The following is a 21,315-nucleotide window of genomic DNA, read 5'->3' on the forward strand; positions in this document are numbered from 1 at the left end:
TCCTGTGGTGCCTCTCCTGCTCCCAGTAGGCCGGTTTGACAGCCTGCCCCTCTAAAAAAATCTCGCAATTAATAGCGGATGGGATTATCTGTAATCGAAAGAACAAGAACTCTTCAGAAAACCTGAACTCTTTATTGCCTATTAGTTAGTAACTTGGTGTTTTGTGTTACATAAAATTAAATATAGGATATATAAAACCAATACTGACAAGAGATAAGAAAGAAATTACACATTTCTTCAAACCTTAGCTCCTAGCATTTTCTGCTCTCTAATCTTACTACAGCTTTACATGGCGAGTTTTCCTTTCTGCGAAAGAATCTATTACCTCATCAAAGTTTGTCAAATGTTTTGCTATATGAAAAATCAAAATGTTGTTATCTAAAACTGAAAAATATGTTAATACAAATAATACCCCAGACGTGTGGTTTCTCGAGCTGATTACGTCTATTTTGTCACTGTCTGCTAGATAAAACAAAATAGGCCTTTCTAATATGGCAGCAATTATGTAAAACATCAAATAAAGGAGACTGTTTTGGTACAAATGGCCATTTTTATAAAACGACAGAATATAATCCAATAAGTACCAATATCAAATGCCTATTAGGGCTACTACAAGCAAAAAGCTTTACGTTAGGAAATAGTTTCACATTTCATTCATACGCACCAGCTTCTCAAGCACGAGATCAAAAAGTAGTATTACGAAATTTTTATATAAATTTGGAATCGTCTTATGCTTCCATAATTTGTGTGATGTCCCTGTTTCTTCTCCTTCCTCGTTCTAACAAACAATCTTGTCATCACCAATTTTGTAGCTATTTCTGTCACTGTCAAAATTTGTTCACCTATTTACTTCACTAACCCTGACAGAATCACAGGTTTAGTTATCCCGCAATTATTTCCCGGTTAGGCGTTATTATGTGTTCGAACAACACGCTTTCTGCGTTACTTCCAGAATAGAACTTACGAGGCTGCTCACCAGGGACTGTACTACTGATCCTTACTAGTGTAGCGATCTGGCCAAACATTTTCTGTCAAAATTCCATTTTCTTGGATACAACGAGAAGATAATACGTAATCTTTCTCACCTGTTATTCCTGTCAGTCATTTATTCCCATACTGGAAGTCTGAATCTATGGATTTCGGTAGTAATTATAACAATGCTGATCTTTCGCAAACCCAATCAACCACATAAACAGACAGCGATTGGCATTCATCCATTCGTCTTTACTCCGCTCAGTTCGTATAGCCCCGTCCCCTTTTGTCTGCGTAAAGTTTATTTCTAGATGCAATGAGGATTCTCCTGACAGAGACATCACATACACTATGCATGCATTCAAAAGTCAACTTATGATTCATTCAGAAATCAACTTAAAATGTGTTCAAAAACCAACAGGGAAGTGTTTCAAAATGATATGAATAATCGACAGGCAAACGTGCGCTGGATGCAAGGTGCTTTGTGAAACAAGTTGTTTTCCTCAAGAATATGAATTTGGCACCCCCCTTTTCCCCTTTTCCCGGTAGCATCTAGCTGCTTGCTGCGACTGCTTGCACAGGCAACAGCCACATTCCTGTTGCCAGAAGTGGGAGAATCTACTACTCAAACGTGACTCAACTGCGCATGCGCATGAGCCCGCGCGTAACTGCTAAAACAAATTGAATGTAAACAGTTGCGACTTCACGCTCATTGGAGGCAATTTGTTGTTATGAAGCACTGCATACTCTTCCTAAAGCCTTTGACACATTTTCAATTGGCAGACGCTTGAATGAGCAATGTGTGTCATTGTTGTATATGGCGCATTTCCTTTGCAATTTAAGTTATTTTCGTTTTTTTTTTCTCGTTTATGTTTTATTGATTAAGTATTATTCTGCAGTAGCGGGATACAGTAATATCCTTTGTTAGAGTATTGGTTCTTATCAGTCAAAATTACAAAAATTTAACTGAAAACTAAAACAATGAAAAATTCCCGGAATTCTAAAAACATCCTGGGTTTTTCCCGGTTTTCTCCCGGATGAAAAAATTCCCGGGTTTTTCTCGGATCTCCTGGGTCGTATACACCCTGTTATTACATGTTCGTACAATGCGTTTTCCGCACTACTCTGAGAATAGAACGGCTGCTAGCCAGGAAATGTACAACTTGTAGCGATCTGGCCAAAAATTTTCTGTCAAAATTTCATTTTCTTGGATACACCGAGAAGATAACGTAATCTTTCTTACCTGTTATTCCTGTTAGTCGTTTATTTCCACTCTGGTAGTCTGAATCTATGGACTTTGCTAGTAATTATAACAATGCTAATCATTCGCATACCCAATCAATCACATAAACAAACGGCTTTCATCCATTCAGCTTAATTCCGCTCAGCTCATATAGCCCCATCCCATTTTGTCTGCAAGGAAGTTTATTTCTAGATGCGACGAAGATTCCCCTGGCATGGACATCACGTACACTATGCACGCATTCAAAAATCAACTTATGATTCATTCAGAAATCAACATAGAATGTGTTCAAAAAGCAACAGGGATGTGATTCGAAATCATTTGAATAATCGATATACTAATGTGCGCTATATGCTAGGCGCTTTGTGAAACAAGGATTTTTTCCCCTCACGAATACGAATTTACCCCCCTCACCACCGAAATTGCTGCTCGGTTTGCTGCGTACACAACCAACAGTGACATTTCTGTAGCCAGAAGCGGGAGGAGGTACTACTCATACGCAGCTCAACTGCGCATGCGCATGATCCCGGTTGTAACTGCTTACATGAATCTAATGTAAACAGTTGTGACGAAGCATTGCATAGTCTTCCTAAACCCTGTGACACATTTTGCTGTTGTTGGCAAATTCTTGTATGAGCACTGTATTAATATAATAGAGGGAAACACTCCACGTGGGAAAAATATATCTAAAAACAAAGATGATGTAACTTACCAAACAAAAGCGTTGGTATGTTGATAGACACACAAACACAAACACACACACAAAATTCAAGCTTTCACAACCCACGGTTGCTTCATCAGGAACGAGGGAAGGAGAGGGAAAGACGAAAGGATGTGGGTTTTCAGGGAGAGGGTAAGCAGAAAGACTTACCTTAGGGGGAAAAAGGGACAGGTATACACTCGCGCGCACGCGCGTGCACACACACACACACACACACACACACACACACACACACACACACACACACACACAAGCAGACGTATGTAAAGGCAAAGAGTTTGGGCAGAGATGTCAGTCGAGGCAGAAGTACAAAGGCAAAGATGTTGTTGAGTGACAAGTGATGTACGAGGGGCGGCAACTTGAAATTAGCGGAGGTTGAGGCCTGGTGGGTAACACGAAGAGAGGATATATTTAAGGGCAAGTTCCCATCTCCGGAGTTCTGATAGGTTGGTGTCAGTGGGAAGTATCCAGATAACCCGGACGGTGTAACACTTTGCCAAGATATTAATTCATATATATGTATGATAAAGAGTGTTATCCAGGAAGTACAAAATCTCTTTCTTTGATTCCAGTCCTTGATCACATGCAAACTGTCATCAGACTATCAAATTTGGTCCATAATGACCACTTCAGATCTGTCAGAATAACAAGAAATTATAAGATAACGAGAACGCACAATTTCATGAATACAGAAAATGCAAGCATGAATGTGATAAAACATACCTGAATGCAGAAGAAGAAGCCTTGTATTATTCAAATATGACTTAAGCCATAGTGACATGATGGAAACATTGCGTCTCATGTATGAAAACATGGTACAACCCAGGTCACAGTGCATGGAGAATAATAAAGTGAACAGGGTCACTGTTCACAGCAAACTGGGATGCGGTAGCGACACAGAAACATAATGCATTTATGACGTAAGCAAGTCAGGTGTTGCTACAGTACATATATTTGACAAGTATGTATGTACAATTAACTAAAAACATACAATTATGTAAAAATTCTGGAACCAAAATATAATAAAATAATTAATAAAATAAAATGCATCAAAATTGATTAACGATTTTTTATTATTAAAAAGAAATTGGGTGAGTGACAATATGTGATGCGAAAAAACTATGATCTTAATTTTAGATGCCAATAATAATACATCCAAGTATTAAGTTTAAGGACTTAACAAGATAACATTAAATACAGGGTATATATGGGGACAAGGAAAAGAAATTCGCAGATTTCCCAGTTAAAAACACATTTTTTTCCCAGGTGAAAATATACATTCTACATGGTACATTATGGCATACTCTCCCTTGGAATAGTAAAACTTATCAGTTCATTGAATAGAAAAGGTTTTGTGTTTTGGAAATATCTTTGACGAACAACAACATGTACACTGCATATTTTCGAATTACGAAAATATAAATATGAATTCCGCTAAACTCAGCACATTAGTTTCCAAAGTACTGAAATCAAGATTGGAATGTGCTTTTGCCAGCCAATCATAGTTCATGTCACATTACCTTGTAAGATAATGACAGTAGATATCCAGAGCATAGGACATGTGATGTAGTCAGTAACAAGCAACATCACTGTTAAGTAGCGCAAAAACACAAATAGGGTTCCAAGTGGGTGGTCCTCAAAGTGTTACATGCTCTGTGATTTAAGAAATTTATTGCACATTCTCAAATCTAACACAATTCATCTTGTGTAAAAGGAAATTTACTTTGAAAGCAATGCTTCTCAAACCACCATTCGCAATATGTTCCCGCGACCTGTTAGAAATAGGTTTGTCTGAGCAGTTGCCAGAGTACGCCAGAGGACAAATGTTACCATGCTTGTGCAGCTACGATGATGCAGGAAGCCCGTGCTTGATATTTGCTTTATTTATATGTTTTTCATTGTACTTCTGTTTACAATTTTGTGCATAGAGGAGTATTGTGAGACCATGTACAGCATATTGTTTGTAGGGGACATACGGAGTTACTGTACTTATGGCAATTGTTTTATTATATCCTATTCAGATAAGGTATGCAAAGTTAGAAAGCAGCTCTTGGCATAATATTCATTTCAAAACTAGACTCTACAACTCAAAGTACCCTAATACAGGGCTATTACAAATAATTGAAGCGATTTCATAAATTCACTGTAGCTCCATTCATTGACATATGGTCACGACACACCACAGATACGTAGAAAAACTCATAAAGTTTTGTTCGGCTGAAGCCGCACTTCAGGTTTCTGCCACCAGAGCGCTCGAGAGTGCAGTGAGACAAACTGGCGACAGGAGCCGAGAAAGCGTATGTAGTGCTTGAAATGCACTCACATCAGTCAGTCATAACAGTGCAACGACACTTCAGGACGAAGTTCAACAAAGATCCACCAACTGCTAACTCCATTCGGCGATGGTATGCACAGTTTAAAGCTTCTGGATGCCTCTGTAAGGGGAAATCAACGGGTCGGCCTGCAGTGAGCGAAGAAACGGTTGAACGCGTGCGGGCAAGTTTCACGCGTAGCCTGCAGAAGTCGACGAATAAAGCAAGCAGGGAGCTAAACGTACCACAGCCGACAGTTTGGAAAATCTTACGGAAAAGGCTAAAGCAGAAGCCTTACCATTTACAATTGCTACAAGCCCTGACACCCGATGACAAAGTCAAACGCTTTGAATTTTCGGCGCATTTGCAACAGCTCATGGAAGAGGATGCGTTCAGTGCGAAACTTGTTTTCAGTGATGAAGAAACATTTTTTCTTAATGGTGAAGTGAACAGACACAATGTGCGAATCTGGGCGGTAGAGAATCCTCACGCATTCGTGCAGCAAATTCGCAATTCACCAAAAGTTAACGTGTTTTGTGCAATCTCACGGTTTAAAGTTTACAGCCCCTTTTTCTTCTGCGAAAAAAACGTTACAGGACACGTGTATCTGGACATGCTGGAAAATTGGCTCATGCCACAACTGGAGACCGACAGCGCCGACTTCATCTTTCAATAGGATGGTGCTCCAGCGCACTTCCATCATGATGTTCGGCATTTCTTAAACAGGAGATTGGAAAAGCGATGGATCGGTCGTGGTGGAGATCATGATCAGCAATTCATGTCGTGGCCTCCATGCTCTCCCCGACTTAACCCCATGCTATTTCTTTCTGTGGGGTTATGGGAAAGATTCAGTGTTTAAACCTCCTCTACCAAGAAACGTGCCAGAACTGCGAGCTCGCATCAACGATGCTTTCGAACTCATTGATGGGGACATGCTGCGCCGAGTGTGGGAGGAACTTGATTATCGGCTTGATGTCTGCCGAATCACTAAAGGGGCACATATCGAACGTTTGTGAATGCCTAAAAAAACTTTTTGAGTTTTTGTATGTGTGTGCAAAGCATTGTGAAAATATCTCAAATAATAAAGTTATTGTAAAGCTGTGAAATCGCTTCAATCATTTGTAATAACCCTGTATTTTGCTATGTGGTGACTTTAGCATATTTTTCTTTTTTTTTAAATTCATAGTCTACAATATTGTTATGTAGCATTTCCAATCAAATTTACAGTCATGCTAGTAAGAGGGAATACAAAATTTCTTGCCTAAATAAAAAAAATTGTTTGCATACACCAGAACTAAGAACAATAAGTTTGTCCTTGACTTTTTCAAATTGTATAGAAATTAACCAGGTTGCTTATGAAGTCCAGAAACTGTACAATTGGCCCTGTGGGGAGTTATAATGATAAAACAGGGTGTGCTGCCAGACTGTATCTTACTGAAGAATGGCGTTCTGAAGACTTTAAGACATACACAACACAAATTAAGAAAAAACGTCAAGCCTAGAGGAGGTACCAGTCAAATGTTGACTGATGTCTTGTGATCTAATAACATTGTGTTTCACAGAAGGCAGATTGAAAAATTCTGCTAAAACATTTCTGTGTGGTTTTCGGGTACACAATTTTCTTTGAGTACCATTAATGTATTATCTCATGTTTTGTTCTTTGTTGTACCATACGACAATATGTGCCGAAAGATGAAAATCTGCACTTGAGATTCAGTGAAAAGTTCAAACTAATTAATAGTACGGAATGAAACATTTACTTTCCAATAAGTGCCTCTGTGGTAAAGATAATAAAAGTGAAATTTCTTTAGCAAACTGTCAAAAATAACTTCATTGTTCTGTTAAGTGATTACTGCTTGATTACCAATAGGGTGGAAATACAATAAATTCAGATAATTGAAACTAATAACATATTTTAGTCTTTTGCAATTATGTGAGTGCATTTTAATTCAGGGTGCATACATGGACAAGGAAAAAAAATTCCCGGATTTTTCCTGGATTTCCCAGTTGAAAATACACTTTCTCCCAGGTGAAAATACACTTTTTTCGTGTTAAGTGACAGTATATATTTCCTCGGCTCTTGAAACTTATCAATCCTTAGAATGTTTATGGTTTTCTACATTGACGTAGAATTTCCCGGCCCTTCAGAAAATGAAACTCGGGGAAAAACACATTCTGGAAAGATCTTTGATCTTTCGTGTTATTAAGATATAAATTAGAATTCCACCAAACATCGCATGTTACTTTCCGAAGCATTGAAATAGAGATTGCGACGCGCTTTTCTAAGGCAATCATAGCTCATGTCACGTGATCTCGCCAGCTGATGACAGCATAGGACATGTGATGTAATCAACCAATAGCAAGATCAGTCTTAGCGCGAACACACAAATGAGAAAAATTAATGGTTTAAGTTAATATACATGGTGTTGCTACAAGAAAACCACAAGCTTTCGCATGTAATACTGGTCTCTAAGATTAATAAGCTGCAAGACAAGCTAAGCTTCCACATATAATGTTGATCTTTTTGCGCGTGTTACACTTTAAGATACATCACACAAATGTACCAGTAAAATTTTTAGTAATGACATAAATTCTGATCTTCTGGGCTCGAAATTCTTCAAGATGGTTGTCCTCAAAGAGTTGATTTTTAAATGAGAGTCAAACGCTCTGTGATTTACAAAGTTCATCGTACATTCTCGCACATAGTTCAACTTGCGTAAAAGGAAATTTACTTTGAAAGTAACGCTTTTCAAACCACCATTCGCAATATTTTCCCGTGACCTGTTAGACATTGATTCGTTTCAGCAGTTGCCAGAGAGCGCCAGATAACAGACGTCACTGCGCTTGCGCAGCTACGATGACGCAGGAAACCCGTATGTTCAAACATGTAAACATTAAAAGCTCTTGCATTATGACATGAAAGAAACAAGACATCAGAGGATACTTCAAGAGCATCGGAATTTCGTGAACCATACTAAAATGCATAATTCGGCTTATTTAGTGCACATTCGAATGTCCAAGATATGGATGTAAATTTTCTTGAGTACCAGTACTGTATTATCTCATGTTTGGTTCTTTATTATGGCATAATTCCATACAAGCTAGAAGATGGAAAACGTGCACTTGAAATGCAGCGAACAGTTGAAACTAGCCAACAGTGCAAAATTAAACACTTCGTTTCAAATGAATTGACGGCCTCTGCAGATAAGGTTAATAAAAGCCAAATTTCTTCAGCAAACTGACAAAAATAACTTCATTGTTCTGCAAGGCGATTAATCCTTGACTGTCACAAAGGTGGAAATAAAATAAAATCTGAAACTAATAACATATTTTAGCCTTCCGTAATTATGTGAATGTTTTTAATTCACTTGATAGCTCCCAGCCACAGAAATCCGTTTTATTTTCATTTGACGTGAGAGCAATAAACAGAGAGGAAACAGCACAGTCACTAAACGTAAACGCAGGTCATGTGGAGACTACCCACCTCCCCACTACAACTCAAGACTGCTCTGTGCGTCAGCCCCGGATCTACGATATTTCCGAACCAGGGCAATATCAGGCAGAGGCCTCCAGCCACACCTCTGTTAGCCAGAAGCGGGAGAAGGTACTGCTCATACGCAACTCAACTGCGCATGTGCAAGAGCCCGCCCGCAACAGCTCAAATGAATCTATTTACAACAGCTGTCGCTTCACGCTCATCGGAGGCAATTTGTTGTTAGGAAGCATTGCATATTCTTCCTAAAGCCTTTGACACACTTTGCTGTTGGCAGACGCTTGTATGAGCACTCTGTTTTGTTGTTGTATATGGCGCATTTCCTTTGCGACTTAAGGGTTTTTTTTATTTTTTTTTTATTATTACTCGTTCATGTTTTGTTGCTGCAGTATTATTGTACAGAAGCTGGATACAGTAACATCCTTTGTTAGAGCATTGGTTCTTACCAGTCAAAATCACAAAAATTTAACAAATTCCCGGGTTTTCCCGGTTTTCTCCCGGACGAAAAAATTCCCGGGTTTTTCCCGGATCTCCCGGGTTGTTTACGCCCTGTAATTAATTTCATAGCTCCCAGCCACAGAAATCCATTTTGTTTCCATTTGACATGGTTGCTATAAACGAAGTGAGAACAGCAAAATCACGAAATGTAAATGCAGGTCATGTGGAGACTACTTCCCACTACAACTCTTGACTGCTCTGCACATCTGCAAATGTGTTAGGTTGGATGCACCAGAAAGATTTTTCTAGGTAGCACATAGCTGACTGCAGTTACTGCTTACACATCTAACAGCCACACTTCAAGTAATGAGAAGCAGGAGAAAGTGCTGTCCCTATGCAACTTCAGCTCTGTGCAGACCATGAATCTGCTGGCAACTTCTCAAATGAACCTGATTTAAACAGTTGTGACACCATGGTCATCAAAAGCTGTTTGTTTTTACAAATTACTGCATAGTCTTCGCACTAACACCCTTTGACACATTTTGCTGACAGTGGACCCTTGTGTGCTTACTGTGTTTTGTTGTTGTAAACGGAGCATTTTCTTTGCAACTTAAGTTTCATATTGGTGTTCTTCTCTCATTTATGTTTTCTTGTTGCAGAATTATTTTGCAGTAGTAGGCTAACATAAAATTCTTTGTTAGAGTATCAGTCCTTATTGTCAAAATTACAAAAATTTAACTCAAAACTAAAACAATGAAAAATTCCCAGAATTCTAAAAAAATCGCAGGTTTTCCCAAATTTCCCGGGGCATATGCACCCTGTAAATAATAAAAAGAAGCCAAATGAACAAAATGTAAGACTGGAATAAGTAACCAGTAACCTCTGCTGACGTGGTTGTCAGAATGCGGCACAGGCAAGTACTGTCTGAAGGAACACAACTGCTAGAGGGCCCTTCAAGACCTCGTGATACGTTGCATCAAGAAAAGGAAATCTTACATCGTGTTTGTTCGGCTTTTCTTTTTTACCGTTTTTGTATAACTTTGTTAGCTCCTTGACCCCAATGCGTGGCTATATAACTTTATTACTGTCACAACTATTAACACTTTTAGCTCAGCTTTTTACCCAACCGTATGTCTTCAGTTAATTTTACATACATGTTTGTCATAGGTGTGTACATTAGTGACATCTGATGAGTTTTTTGTGTTGCAACTCAACAGCAGTACCATTGATATTATTATTATCCCTGCACTGTGGCCTAGATTTCACTGTTTTTCCATACCTTTCAACAATGTAGAATTATAACTTTGTTCATTTCTTACGATGATGCCACATTGGCTTAATCATATTTGAATAATTTTCTGTTATAACAAGATACATTTTATCACATTTTTAAGCTATGTTTTCTAGGATGATGGTCTGACAACAATTTGTCTCTGATCTGACTGGAATTCAAACAAAGAAATTTTATATTTTAATGCCATTTCCAACTATTTTCCATTTGCAATTCAGAAACTTGCAATTTTTATGCTGCTGAAGTGTTGAAGCTACACTTAAATTTGTTGCCTAAGTAAGGTATCTGAAGAATATGAGCCAACACTTATTTCGTGCACACACAATTTCAGCCTGTTAACTGTCAAGTGAATAAAAATAATATCTCATATTAAAACAGACCTTAGAATATTATAAAAGAAAATAATCTGGAAATTAAGTCATTACATTAAAACGTTTGCACGTGAGTATTTCCACTGCTTATAATGTACGTGAGAAAGTGGAAATCACCAGCAGGAATATTTTCCTTGCATAATGATCATAAAAATAACAGCAAACAACAAAATCTCTACATACCTGATACCATGCTCTCAGTAATGAGCATTAAATCATTGTAGTCTGCATAAGCCATATAGAATTCACATGTAGTAAATTCTGGGTTGTGTGTTAGATCAATACCTTCATTTCTAAACTGCCTTCCAATTTCATAAACACGGTCAATACCACCTACTATCAGCATCTGAAATACAAATTAATGTCCAAGAAATTTACAACCGTAATGTTTAGAATCTGTAAAAAATTGGTAATTGTTTCTGTCAGAGCTATCTATTAATAATAATAATAATTATATATAAAAACAAAGATGAGGTGACTTACCGAACGAAAGCGCTGGCAGGTCGATAGACACACAAACAAACACAAACATACACACAAAATTCAAGCTTTCGCAACAAACTGTTGCCTCATCAGGAAAGAGGGAAGGAGAGGGGAAGACGAAAGGAAGTAGGTTTTAAGGGAGAGGGTAAGGAGTCATTCCAATCCCGGGAGTGGAAAGACTTACCTTTGGGGGAAAAAAGGACAGGTATACACTCGCACACACGCACATATCCATCCACACATACAGCCACAAGCAGACATATTTAAAGACCAATTATAATAAAACTTAGGCTGCATATCAACACAGATCCTGAACTGTAACAGTAACTACAAAAAATTGCCAAGAGTTACAGCAGGTAGCAACACTGGAAAATTGGAACCTTTATAATGGCAGCCATAATTTTTATTTACATTTGAGTGCCGTTGTTGCATTCACCCACTTTTTCACATCTACACTACCTGATCAAAAGTATCCGGTCACCCCCATGTAAAGCGGAATTGATCACTAGATCTCATGAGAGGGCGACCCACTGATATATGAGTATTGTGTTGTGAGTACAGATGCATAACAGTAAAACTGGTCAGTCAGGAGAGCTCAGTGACCACAAATGTGGACTAGTCGTTCCATGTCATCTGGGTAACAAACCCACGAGAGACATCTCAGCCCTTCAAGAGCCGCACAATTTGACTGTTGGTGATTTTATTAAGTGGGAATGTGAAGGAACAACCACAGCTAAACCAAAACCAGGCATACCTCATGTACTGATGGACAGAGATTGTCAAGCATTGCAGGGAATGGTTGTAAAAAATTACACAAAATCAGCACAAGGAATCACTTATGGTGATTTCATCTCAAATCATACAGGCCATGTCAACTTGTGGTGATGAATTTCTCTAGGAAAAATATGTATTAGACCTATATATCATAAGTGTTAAGAAACAAAGTATTTTCATTTTACCTTAATTTTTGTAAATGGTACGGCCCTTTGAAAAAATGTATATTTCGTAAATAACTCTTAAAACTGTACAGACACAGAGAGAGAGAGAGAGAGAGAGAGAGAGAGAGAGAGAGAGAGTACTGGAGACCTGGCAGATGTTTTGCATTAAAGGCCCCTCTTAGTGTGTCAAAATTTAGTTGAACTCGCACACTAATGGGCTTCCTTTAACTTGCAAATTTAAGACGATAATACGAAATTTCTGTTAATTTTCCCACATGCTGGTTGCAGGAGTGTGCAATGTAGCCGGGTGCTGAAGTGATGACTGATGAAGCATTACACCTTCAGGATACTGACAATGATGTAAACTATGCATTTTGGAAGGGAGAAGAGCTGGTGAAGAACACAGTAGAGCCAGAGAGGTTTGTTACAGAGGTTAGGCACTGGGTCATGAAAGGAATCACTCATCATATCGGAGGATTCAGAGACAGGCCATAGCAGAAGTAAAATCAGCCACTTCCCAGAATACTGACACATTAGTTGTTTATTTCGACTATGCTAAGAGCTGGTCTGTTGCTTTGCAGAACAAAATTCGAAGTTACCACTGGTGCACATCACAGATATCAATATTCACGTGTTACTCACTTCCTTGGAACACCATACTACTCTTTGCTTCACTCCGATTTAGTTCTCCAAATCTTTCATTGTCTTTCCCATCTATTTTTCACCGCCCCCTCTCACCTCTATTAAGTACAATGCACTTAGCTTTTCACTCTTATTAACTCATTCATGATGTTTAAGCAGTAATCTCTGTCTGCATATTACCCTTCTTCCACCTTTAAGCTCTCAGGTTTTCCAATCTCGTCCGATGCAGTACCCACCAATCAGTGTTTCCTTCTCCTCCCATCTCCCCTGATCCGCAGTTCTGGGTGACTTTCCCGAAATTTACCCCTTCTCCTAGACGTCTCTGATCCTTTCCCTTCAACGTTTCTGTCTGTACAGAATTTATAGTCGCAGGAGATTTAAAAATCAATATTATTTGTCATGCTGCATTTCTGACTGTATCACTATTCAACATAAGAATAGTACAAATGTTAACATTGCATGATATGTAAATTCTTCCATGTCTGCCGCTGTCCCATTCGAGTTTGTAACATGGATAGGATTTAAATGCGGTAACAGTGAACACGGAAGAATATATGGCGTAATGTTTGCATTTGTATTATTCTTATGGCGAACAGAGTAAGTGATTAATGACTCACAGGAACCACTTCTAGTCACTGGTAGAAAAACATCCAAGACATAGCATCTGTCATATTGAGGTAAAAACATGCTTGCCAATTGGGTTTTCTTAGTAGATTTTTAGCGAAGAATTCAAATGTATGAATAGCAACACTTAAAATTTAAGAATGCTTATGAAATTAAAAGCAGAAATATGAAACAAAATTTTATTAGACTTTTAACACAAATTTTATGAAATGTTTAAAATATAAATTAGATAATTCCTTATTGCTCATTTTTTCATACACCGCATCACACTTGTGACAAACACAAGACATTTTATATTTTCTGTTTGTGTCAGTTGCCTGTCATTTTTCGAAAGCCAGTCCATGTACCCATGTACAAGTGTTTAAGCTTGTCCTTAAACAGTTTATTCAAAGAGATACCAAGTGGTTGTGAATTGACAGCATCCTGCCTGGAATTACTGCCAAGTCCATTTTGCTTTCTAATAATTTTCTTTTTAGTGCAGGTGTTGTATGGCCTGTGTACAAATCTAACACCAGCAGATGGTGTAAACCAAGCATTGCGCCAGTGTGACAATTCCACACAAGCCCAATCCATTCCAGCATCGTGTCCTAAGAACCACCCACTTTCATTTGCTCTTACAATTACAGATTTTGGAAACACTTCTGACAGCGGTTAAGCCTTTCGCTTGAAAACTGTGAAAGGGATAATTTATGTCCATTTTCTGTGCAAGCGAGCTGATGGGCACCTGCTGTTTGTCCATATGGGAGGACAGAAGGCAAAGACCACATTCCACCAATCCAACAATACCTGTAACTGCAGCAACAGCCTGATATTGCCAAACTTTCATCCCCAACACCACAACACTTCCTGCTTGCACTGAGTTTGGGTATCAAGCAACTTGTTGTCCTGTTTGTTGTCACACCCTGTTATTTGTTTGTTGCCATTTTTACTGTTGCAGGAACTATTATTTTATTTGTTGTTACTGTTGTTCGTTGTGCGATACTGAACAATGTTGGAAACAGCTTTCTTAAATGTTATGAGTCAAAAAGCTCTGTGTTGTTCTCTTGGCAAGGGAACTGCTGCACAATATCAGTCTACAGAAATGGTTTGCATGTTACATGGCCACTCTGAGACTGAAAAACTTCACGGTGGCTAGGTGCTCCCCATTAAAAATGTACTCGACAGAACAGCTACAGCTCTGAACACAAACAAAAATGCTATTGTGAAGACTGACAAGTAAATTTTTGAGAAATAAAAGGAAGCTGGAAAAACATTGAAGCTTGAAATTTTTTTCGGATAAACGCTGTATGGGTAAAAGGATTACCAATGCACATTCATTTGTTGATGATATGATTTGTTGTCATGTTTATGATTAATACACTAGAAAGGAATATCAGACACCCAGCAAGGGATTGTATTTTCAGCCGTTACTGACTCTTCATCAGTACACCCATCACCCAAAACACCGATATTTGCTATACAAAAATACCTGAAGATGCTTTTAGTTAAGTGTCAACATTTTGAATTTCATCATGTTTGTGGCTGCTTTGCCAGATTTCACTGAGTTTTTTGTTTGGATTCTTGCTAGGTTGATTTGCTTTGCGTTGCTGTAATTTTGGCGAAGGTGGAGTTTGTTGTACATTGTTGCTGCATGTTGAGAACAGGATGATCCAGATTTCCTGTGCCCCAAAGGTAACCTGGAATAGTTTTTCTTCAAGGTAGTCACAGTATTACATGATCTAGTATTTTACTGTAGATACTTCTGTGGTCACAAGCAGTTGATGAAGAATGACAATGTAGCTGCATGCCGAAGAGAGATCCGTGGCATGAAAAATGAAGAAGTAGTGTGGATTAATGAGATGTGAGTCATTCTGGTCACGTTGTCACACAGGGCCGGGCAAATGACAACTAATGGAACAATGGCAATGGCAGAGGGTACAGATCTGAATGTCTCTTGAATGGTCTCCTGCTTTTTAAATCACAGGAGACAGGAAATTATCATGAATAAATGAACCACACTGTGTTTACAAAGTGGTTCATAGGATTGCAATTCAAAATCTGGGAACATCAACAGCTGTTGTTCTAGATGCTACTGCTTTTGTTGTTGTTGACTAGGCACTTACCATGGCAAAGAAACAGGAGGAAATGACTGACTGGCAAAAACATATGGGCTTACAATCGCTAGGCTCCCACCTCACCACTGTCATTTCAACCAGAGTGTTAATATGCATCCAAATTTAAGATTAAATTGCCAAAAATAATAATAAATTTGCCCTTTCTGTAGTCTAAGTACTCATGAAAGAAGTTGTTAGGAATATCGTCTGTCAAGACTGGAAGGAGGTCAACAAACTTTCAGAGAGCATTAAAGAATGGAGCTGTTATGGAAAATGTAGTGGAGGAGACTATTCTTTCATTAAATAATAGTGGAGGAGAGGATTCTTTCATTAAATAACAACAGTGTCAGTCATAGCGATACTACAAGCATCTGTCTAGCGACAAGAGTGATGTCAGTGGAGTTTTTTCTCTTTATCGCCATAGAAATGCAGTACAGACAGATTCAGCTGTATGTTTGAAGTGTGCAACAGCTACATATGAAAATTACATTTTTGTAAGCTCTGAAATTTTAACTAACTCCAAATGAAGCCTGTCTCAAGAATTCTGTCTATACTGTACAAAATAAATATTACAAAAAAGGATAGTTGCTACTCACAATATAGCGGACATGCTGAGTCACAAACTGGCACAACAAAAAGAATTTCAGTAAGTAAGCTTTCGGCCAACAAGGCCTTCAGAAATACACACACACACACACACACACACACACACACGTGTAAACACAATTCACACGTGACCGGAATCTCTGGCTGCTGAACATGCACGTGTGTGTGTATTCTATTTCCTATGAAGGCACTGTTGGCGGAAAGCTTACTTTCTCACAGTTGTGCCTGTCTGCGACTCAGCATCTCCGCTATATAGCTTTTCATAATATTCTCATATTCCATTCTTGTTTGAAAATAAGTATTTTTGTTTACAACATAATTATTGCACTACTGAAATAAGGTCTTTTTTTTTTTAATACCACTTTTGATCTTTCTCCCAATACTGGTTGCCATTTTTGTGACACATTTTCTCAATGTGATACAAACGACTAAATCTTATACTTTTGTCACATTACAAATAAATATGATGGATCAACAAAGTTAATAACAGGTTAATTATCAACCAAGCAATTTGTTTCTCTTTACGATACCATATAGGTGACCGCTTAGTACGAAGCACACCACTGGGGGACATATTTAACTGAAATTATGTCACGTTAGATAACTCAGAATGAGTTCTGAATTGGAGTAGATGAAAATTTGATGTATTTTCAAGATTTCATTCTTTTAATAGGTTTACATAACTTCAATAACAAAAAAGTTTCTTGGATGTCGAAAAATCGGTAACACCATCAAACAATGCATTTTTGTAAACTGTCTACATATAGTCTAATTTGTTGCCACAAATAAAACTAAAATGAAAGCTTACGGCAGCTCTTCCAGAACACAATGATGCAAGTTCCATATTTATAAAATGAGTAGTTTGAGAGTTCAAGCAAACTGAATGACATGTCAGATAAGGTGGGAGACCTGTACAGGAGGTGGCAATTCTGCTCGGCCTCTATGTGCTGTTGGTGAAGTGTTAATCCTAAAGTAATTTTGAACAAACAGATTGAAGAACATTGCATAGATTGCATGACAGGCAAAGACCACTTTTGGAGGGTTGGGAAGATTGTGGATACAATGTTCCTAAATTCCAAGTATCATGGTAAACAGTCAAAGAGCTGGCAAAGAATAGGGTTTAGTTGTTCCAGTCCAGTATAATGTTAGGTCATGAAGGGGGTTCTCTTTTGCAGCTGGTTCTTAGGGGTGGTCAGACTACTGGTGTGTGAGAAATGGCGCTGGTAATCTGTCATTGAACTAGGCTTGGGTGATTGCCTGTCTGTGAAGGCCTTAGTAAGATCTTCAACATCACGGATTTCTTGCCTACTTGTGGGCACTCACTACAGGAGTGAATTTTTTGGTATGGAAGCAAGGACGTAGCCAAAGGGGGGGTGGGGGGGATCCAGGGGGTCCAGCTCTCTCCCGTCACCTACATGAAATTACACACGACTTACTTGTTGTGTAATCAAATTGAAAGATTCATGGGACAATCAAAGTTTCAGTTAGAGGGCATTGGTGCAGTATATATGTAACATAGTGCAACACTGATGCGGGTGTATGCCCACTGGCATGTGGGCAACGGATCAGTGTGGCATTCATGTCTTTCTGATGGGCATGGGGTAAATGTGGAAACATTAATTATGGGGACATTATTAACAAACATGTCCAAACAGGACCAATGTGCTGTTATTCTTACCCTGGTTATGGAAGGACAAACACGGGTAGACATCCATTCGAGAATGCAGAATGTATACGGTGAGGCAAGTCTGTTGAAAACCACCATTGTGGAATGGTGCGATAAGGAACACAGCTGGCCCATGACACCGCACATCCCATATTGCAAATGTCATAACGCAGGCATTACGTCAATTCAAGTGGAATACATTTGAGCATCTGCTCTATAGTTCTGACCATTTTCAATGAGATTGTCATACCTTTGTCTCTTAAAAAAGACGCAGAAGGGTGAACGTTTCCTGTCGGATGAGGATATGCAGCATGCAGTTAAAGACTTCTTCAAGTAGCAGGACACAACATTTCACCAAATAGCTATCTTCAACCTGGTGTCTCAGTAGAATGATTGCCTCAATGCCCATGGGGATTCTACCTGAATGGCACACCAACTGTGGACTGTACAGACTTTCAAATCGAAGGTTTTTAATGTCATTGTATTTTCATGTTCAATCATACGACAAAAAAGGAATACTCACTATGGACAGCCAACAAGGCTATCAACAGGCTTAAATATCTATATATTGATCGGACAATCAGTTATTATCTATCCCTACTTTAACCAAGACCAACCATTGTAAATTGTTGACTATACTTGAATCCAGTAGTTGTTTTGTTAATCAGTGCAGTTCTTACTTGAAGTTTAATTTAATGTGAGTACTGCTGTTAACTGTTTTTAGTGGTGTGCTGTTATAACAGTTTATAATTATGGATAAGTTTGTAACAAGAAAGAAGAGGAAAACCGATTTTGATTAATCCATTAGCGTTATAGTAGGTTAAAAATATGTACGCACTACAATAACAACGTAATTACATTACCATAACAACTTACTGTTGACACTGGAGTAGTCATTTAGAGACAGGTAGAACTCTGAGGTTGCAATATTTCAGCTTTTCACAAGGCAGTGGTATGGTAAACATTGTTACAAACAACATTAAATACAATCAGTGTATAAAAACACACTATGATTTACTCACCAAAAATTTCACCTCTAAGGCAATGGTTGCATTTCTTATTAAAAAAAAAAACGCTCAAAATTTTAGCAATGGTAAAAAATCACCTAATCTCGTCATCCAGGTGGTACTCAGTTTTCAAAACCAGTTCAGATACTGAACACTGGGGACGGGTTTGTGGAGAGCACAAGGGTTATGTGATGACATTACATTCTATAGTTCGCTTGTTTCTTACAGATTCTTTTGGGCTGCCTGAAGTTGTCCGAGCTGACTGCACCCTGCCCACCCCCCCCCCCCCCCTCCAACTTCCGTCCAGAATATACTTATTTTATTGTAACATAAATTAGGCTACGAATTCCCTACTCAATTTTTTGTTGTGATGCTTTTTTATTTTATTCGAAAACAATGTACGACGACTAGTTTTTCCAAATTCTCCACTGAGAGGTATAGGTCTGCGCCTTGAAGTGCTGAGCTAGCAATCCTTGGATTCGGGAGGCAAGGTAGCTTGTCGTGAAGGGGAATAAAAGGAGGCTTAGAATATTATTGATGTACCGCTATGCTGTACAGGTACCGCAGATGACAACCAAAGGGGTCCTGCTGTGAAAAGAAAAGGCACCCCAGATCATCACTCCTGGTTGCCGGGTTGAAAGGTGGGCGACAGTCAGTATGGCATTTCAACTTCATCCACGACTTCTCCAGACATCTCTTCAGCCTGGAATGCTATTTATTGCGGTAGAATTGTCTTCAGTGATGAGTCCCACTTTGAACTGAGCTCTGATGACCAGCAAAGACTTGTCTGGGGATGCCCCGGACAGCGGTGGGACACCAACATGACTGTCACCCACCGTAAGGCCCGACAAGCACGAGTGATGGTCTGTGGAGCCATTTCATTTCATAGTAGGACCCCTTTGGTTGTCACCGCAGCAGTCTCAGAGCACAGCAGTGTATTGAAGATTTTCTTACACCTCCTTTTTGCTCTTCATGGCAAGCCATCTTGAGCCTACATTTCAGCAGGGATATTTCAATCAATGTATTTGGGTGAAAGACCTTTTTTCGATTATGAAACTAGGTCATAATTACATTGCAACTCGAGTGTGAAGATCTGTGAATTTGTTTGCAACTGCCTGGATGCCGACAGTTTGCACCAGATAAAAATTATATTATGCCTTCAGTGTGTCAAAAAATAATTAAATAATACCGAAAACTTGTGAAATATAAAACCAAATAACACACTGTGCAACTGCACTGCCATTTAAATGCGGTGCATTTATAGTTTCCCCCTTCTAGGGCTCAGACAGAGTGCTGCAGTGGTGGAGGAAACACACAGTGAGGCCAAGCGCTATGACACTCATGGCAATGCACGATTCATGAGCCAAATTCTTGGACGCCCCTGTTCTGGATGATCTATAAACACAATGGCATGTAAGGATGCCATATGATTGCCCTTGGCCATGCAGAAAATTGGTATGTATATTTTCCACTCAAAGGAGAAGTAGCTATGAGTGAGGATGTGGTTTGTTACATTTATAGAATGAGGGGACAGGTTTGGTGTTGAAAGGACGCTGTGGGAGGTAGTATCTGACAGCTGCATGGTCATGAGCGTAAGGGATCTTGGTGTATAAGGAGGTGGCAATAACAGTAAGGAGTACGGATCCAGGTGATTATGGGGTGGAGATGGTTGACAGACAGTGCAGGAAGTGGTTTGTGTCTGGGAGTCTAGAACACAGGCAGCTGGTTGGATGGAGGTGTTTGTCAACAAGAGTCACAATTCTTTTAATGGATTGCAGTAACCAACTACAATGAGGTGTCCATGATTGTTGAGTTTATGGATTTTGGAAATGAGTGATCAAGTGGAAGCTGTTTTGGAGTTCATTTTCATAGCTGTGTCATCAATAATTAATATTACAAAATATCGGGCATTTCACGTTTCTGCATTGGAGATGACCATAACAGTACTAGAAGGATAATCTTTACAATGGAATAAAGTAAAAGTGTACACAGAAAACAAATTTTTCCAATCTATTTTTCTGTGTTGTTACTTCTTACCTTCAGGTAAAGCTCAGGTGCAATCCTCATGTACAGGTCCATATTTAGTTCATTATGATGTGTAACAAATGGCTTAGCTGTTGCACCACCAGCAATCATATTCATCATTGGAGTTTCTACTTCTAGAAATCCTAAATTATCTAAAAATCTCCTCACATATGAAATAATTTGTGCTCGTACATGAAACTTCTGACGTACTTTTTCATTCAGAATCAGATCAAGATACCTCTGGCGAAACCTAGTTTCCTGTTAAAAATAAAAACAAGTTATGAGAAACATGCAAGCCTGAACTCAAGAATTAGATTTTACTAACACTGAGTACAGGACAGCTGTTCTGAAAAAAAGAAAATTTACACACACAGTGCAACAACCAATCGA

The 21,315-nt window shown here is 38.8% G+C and overlaps 1 protein-coding gene across 2 annotated transcripts in view; it reads right to left on the reverse strand.

Moving 5' to 3' along the window:
• LOC126457356 (lysine--tRNA ligase) overlaps nt 1-21,315 on the reverse strand; it is an 83,831-nt gene that overhangs the window by 45,101 nt on the left and 17,415 nt on the right. For both annotated transcript variants that reach the window (XM_050093588.1, XM_050093587.1), the window contains exons 5-6: nt 20,938-21,183; nt 11,025-11,187 (exon numbers count right to left, since the gene is read on the reverse strand). In XM_050093588.1, coding sequence (XP_049949545.1) covers nt 11,025-11,187; nt 20,938-21,183 — 409 coding nt within the window. The remainder of the gene's footprint in view (nt 1-11,024; nt 11,188-20,937; nt 21,184-21,315) is intronic.

This window comes from Schistocerca serialis, chromosome 2 (assembly GCF_023864345.2).
Source record: "Schistocerca serialis cubense isolate TAMUIC-IGC-003099 chromosome 2, iqSchSeri2.2, whole genome shotgun sequence".
Classification (NCBI taxonomy): Eukaryota; Metazoa; Arthropoda; class Insecta; order Orthoptera; family Acrididae; genus Schistocerca; species Schistocerca serialis.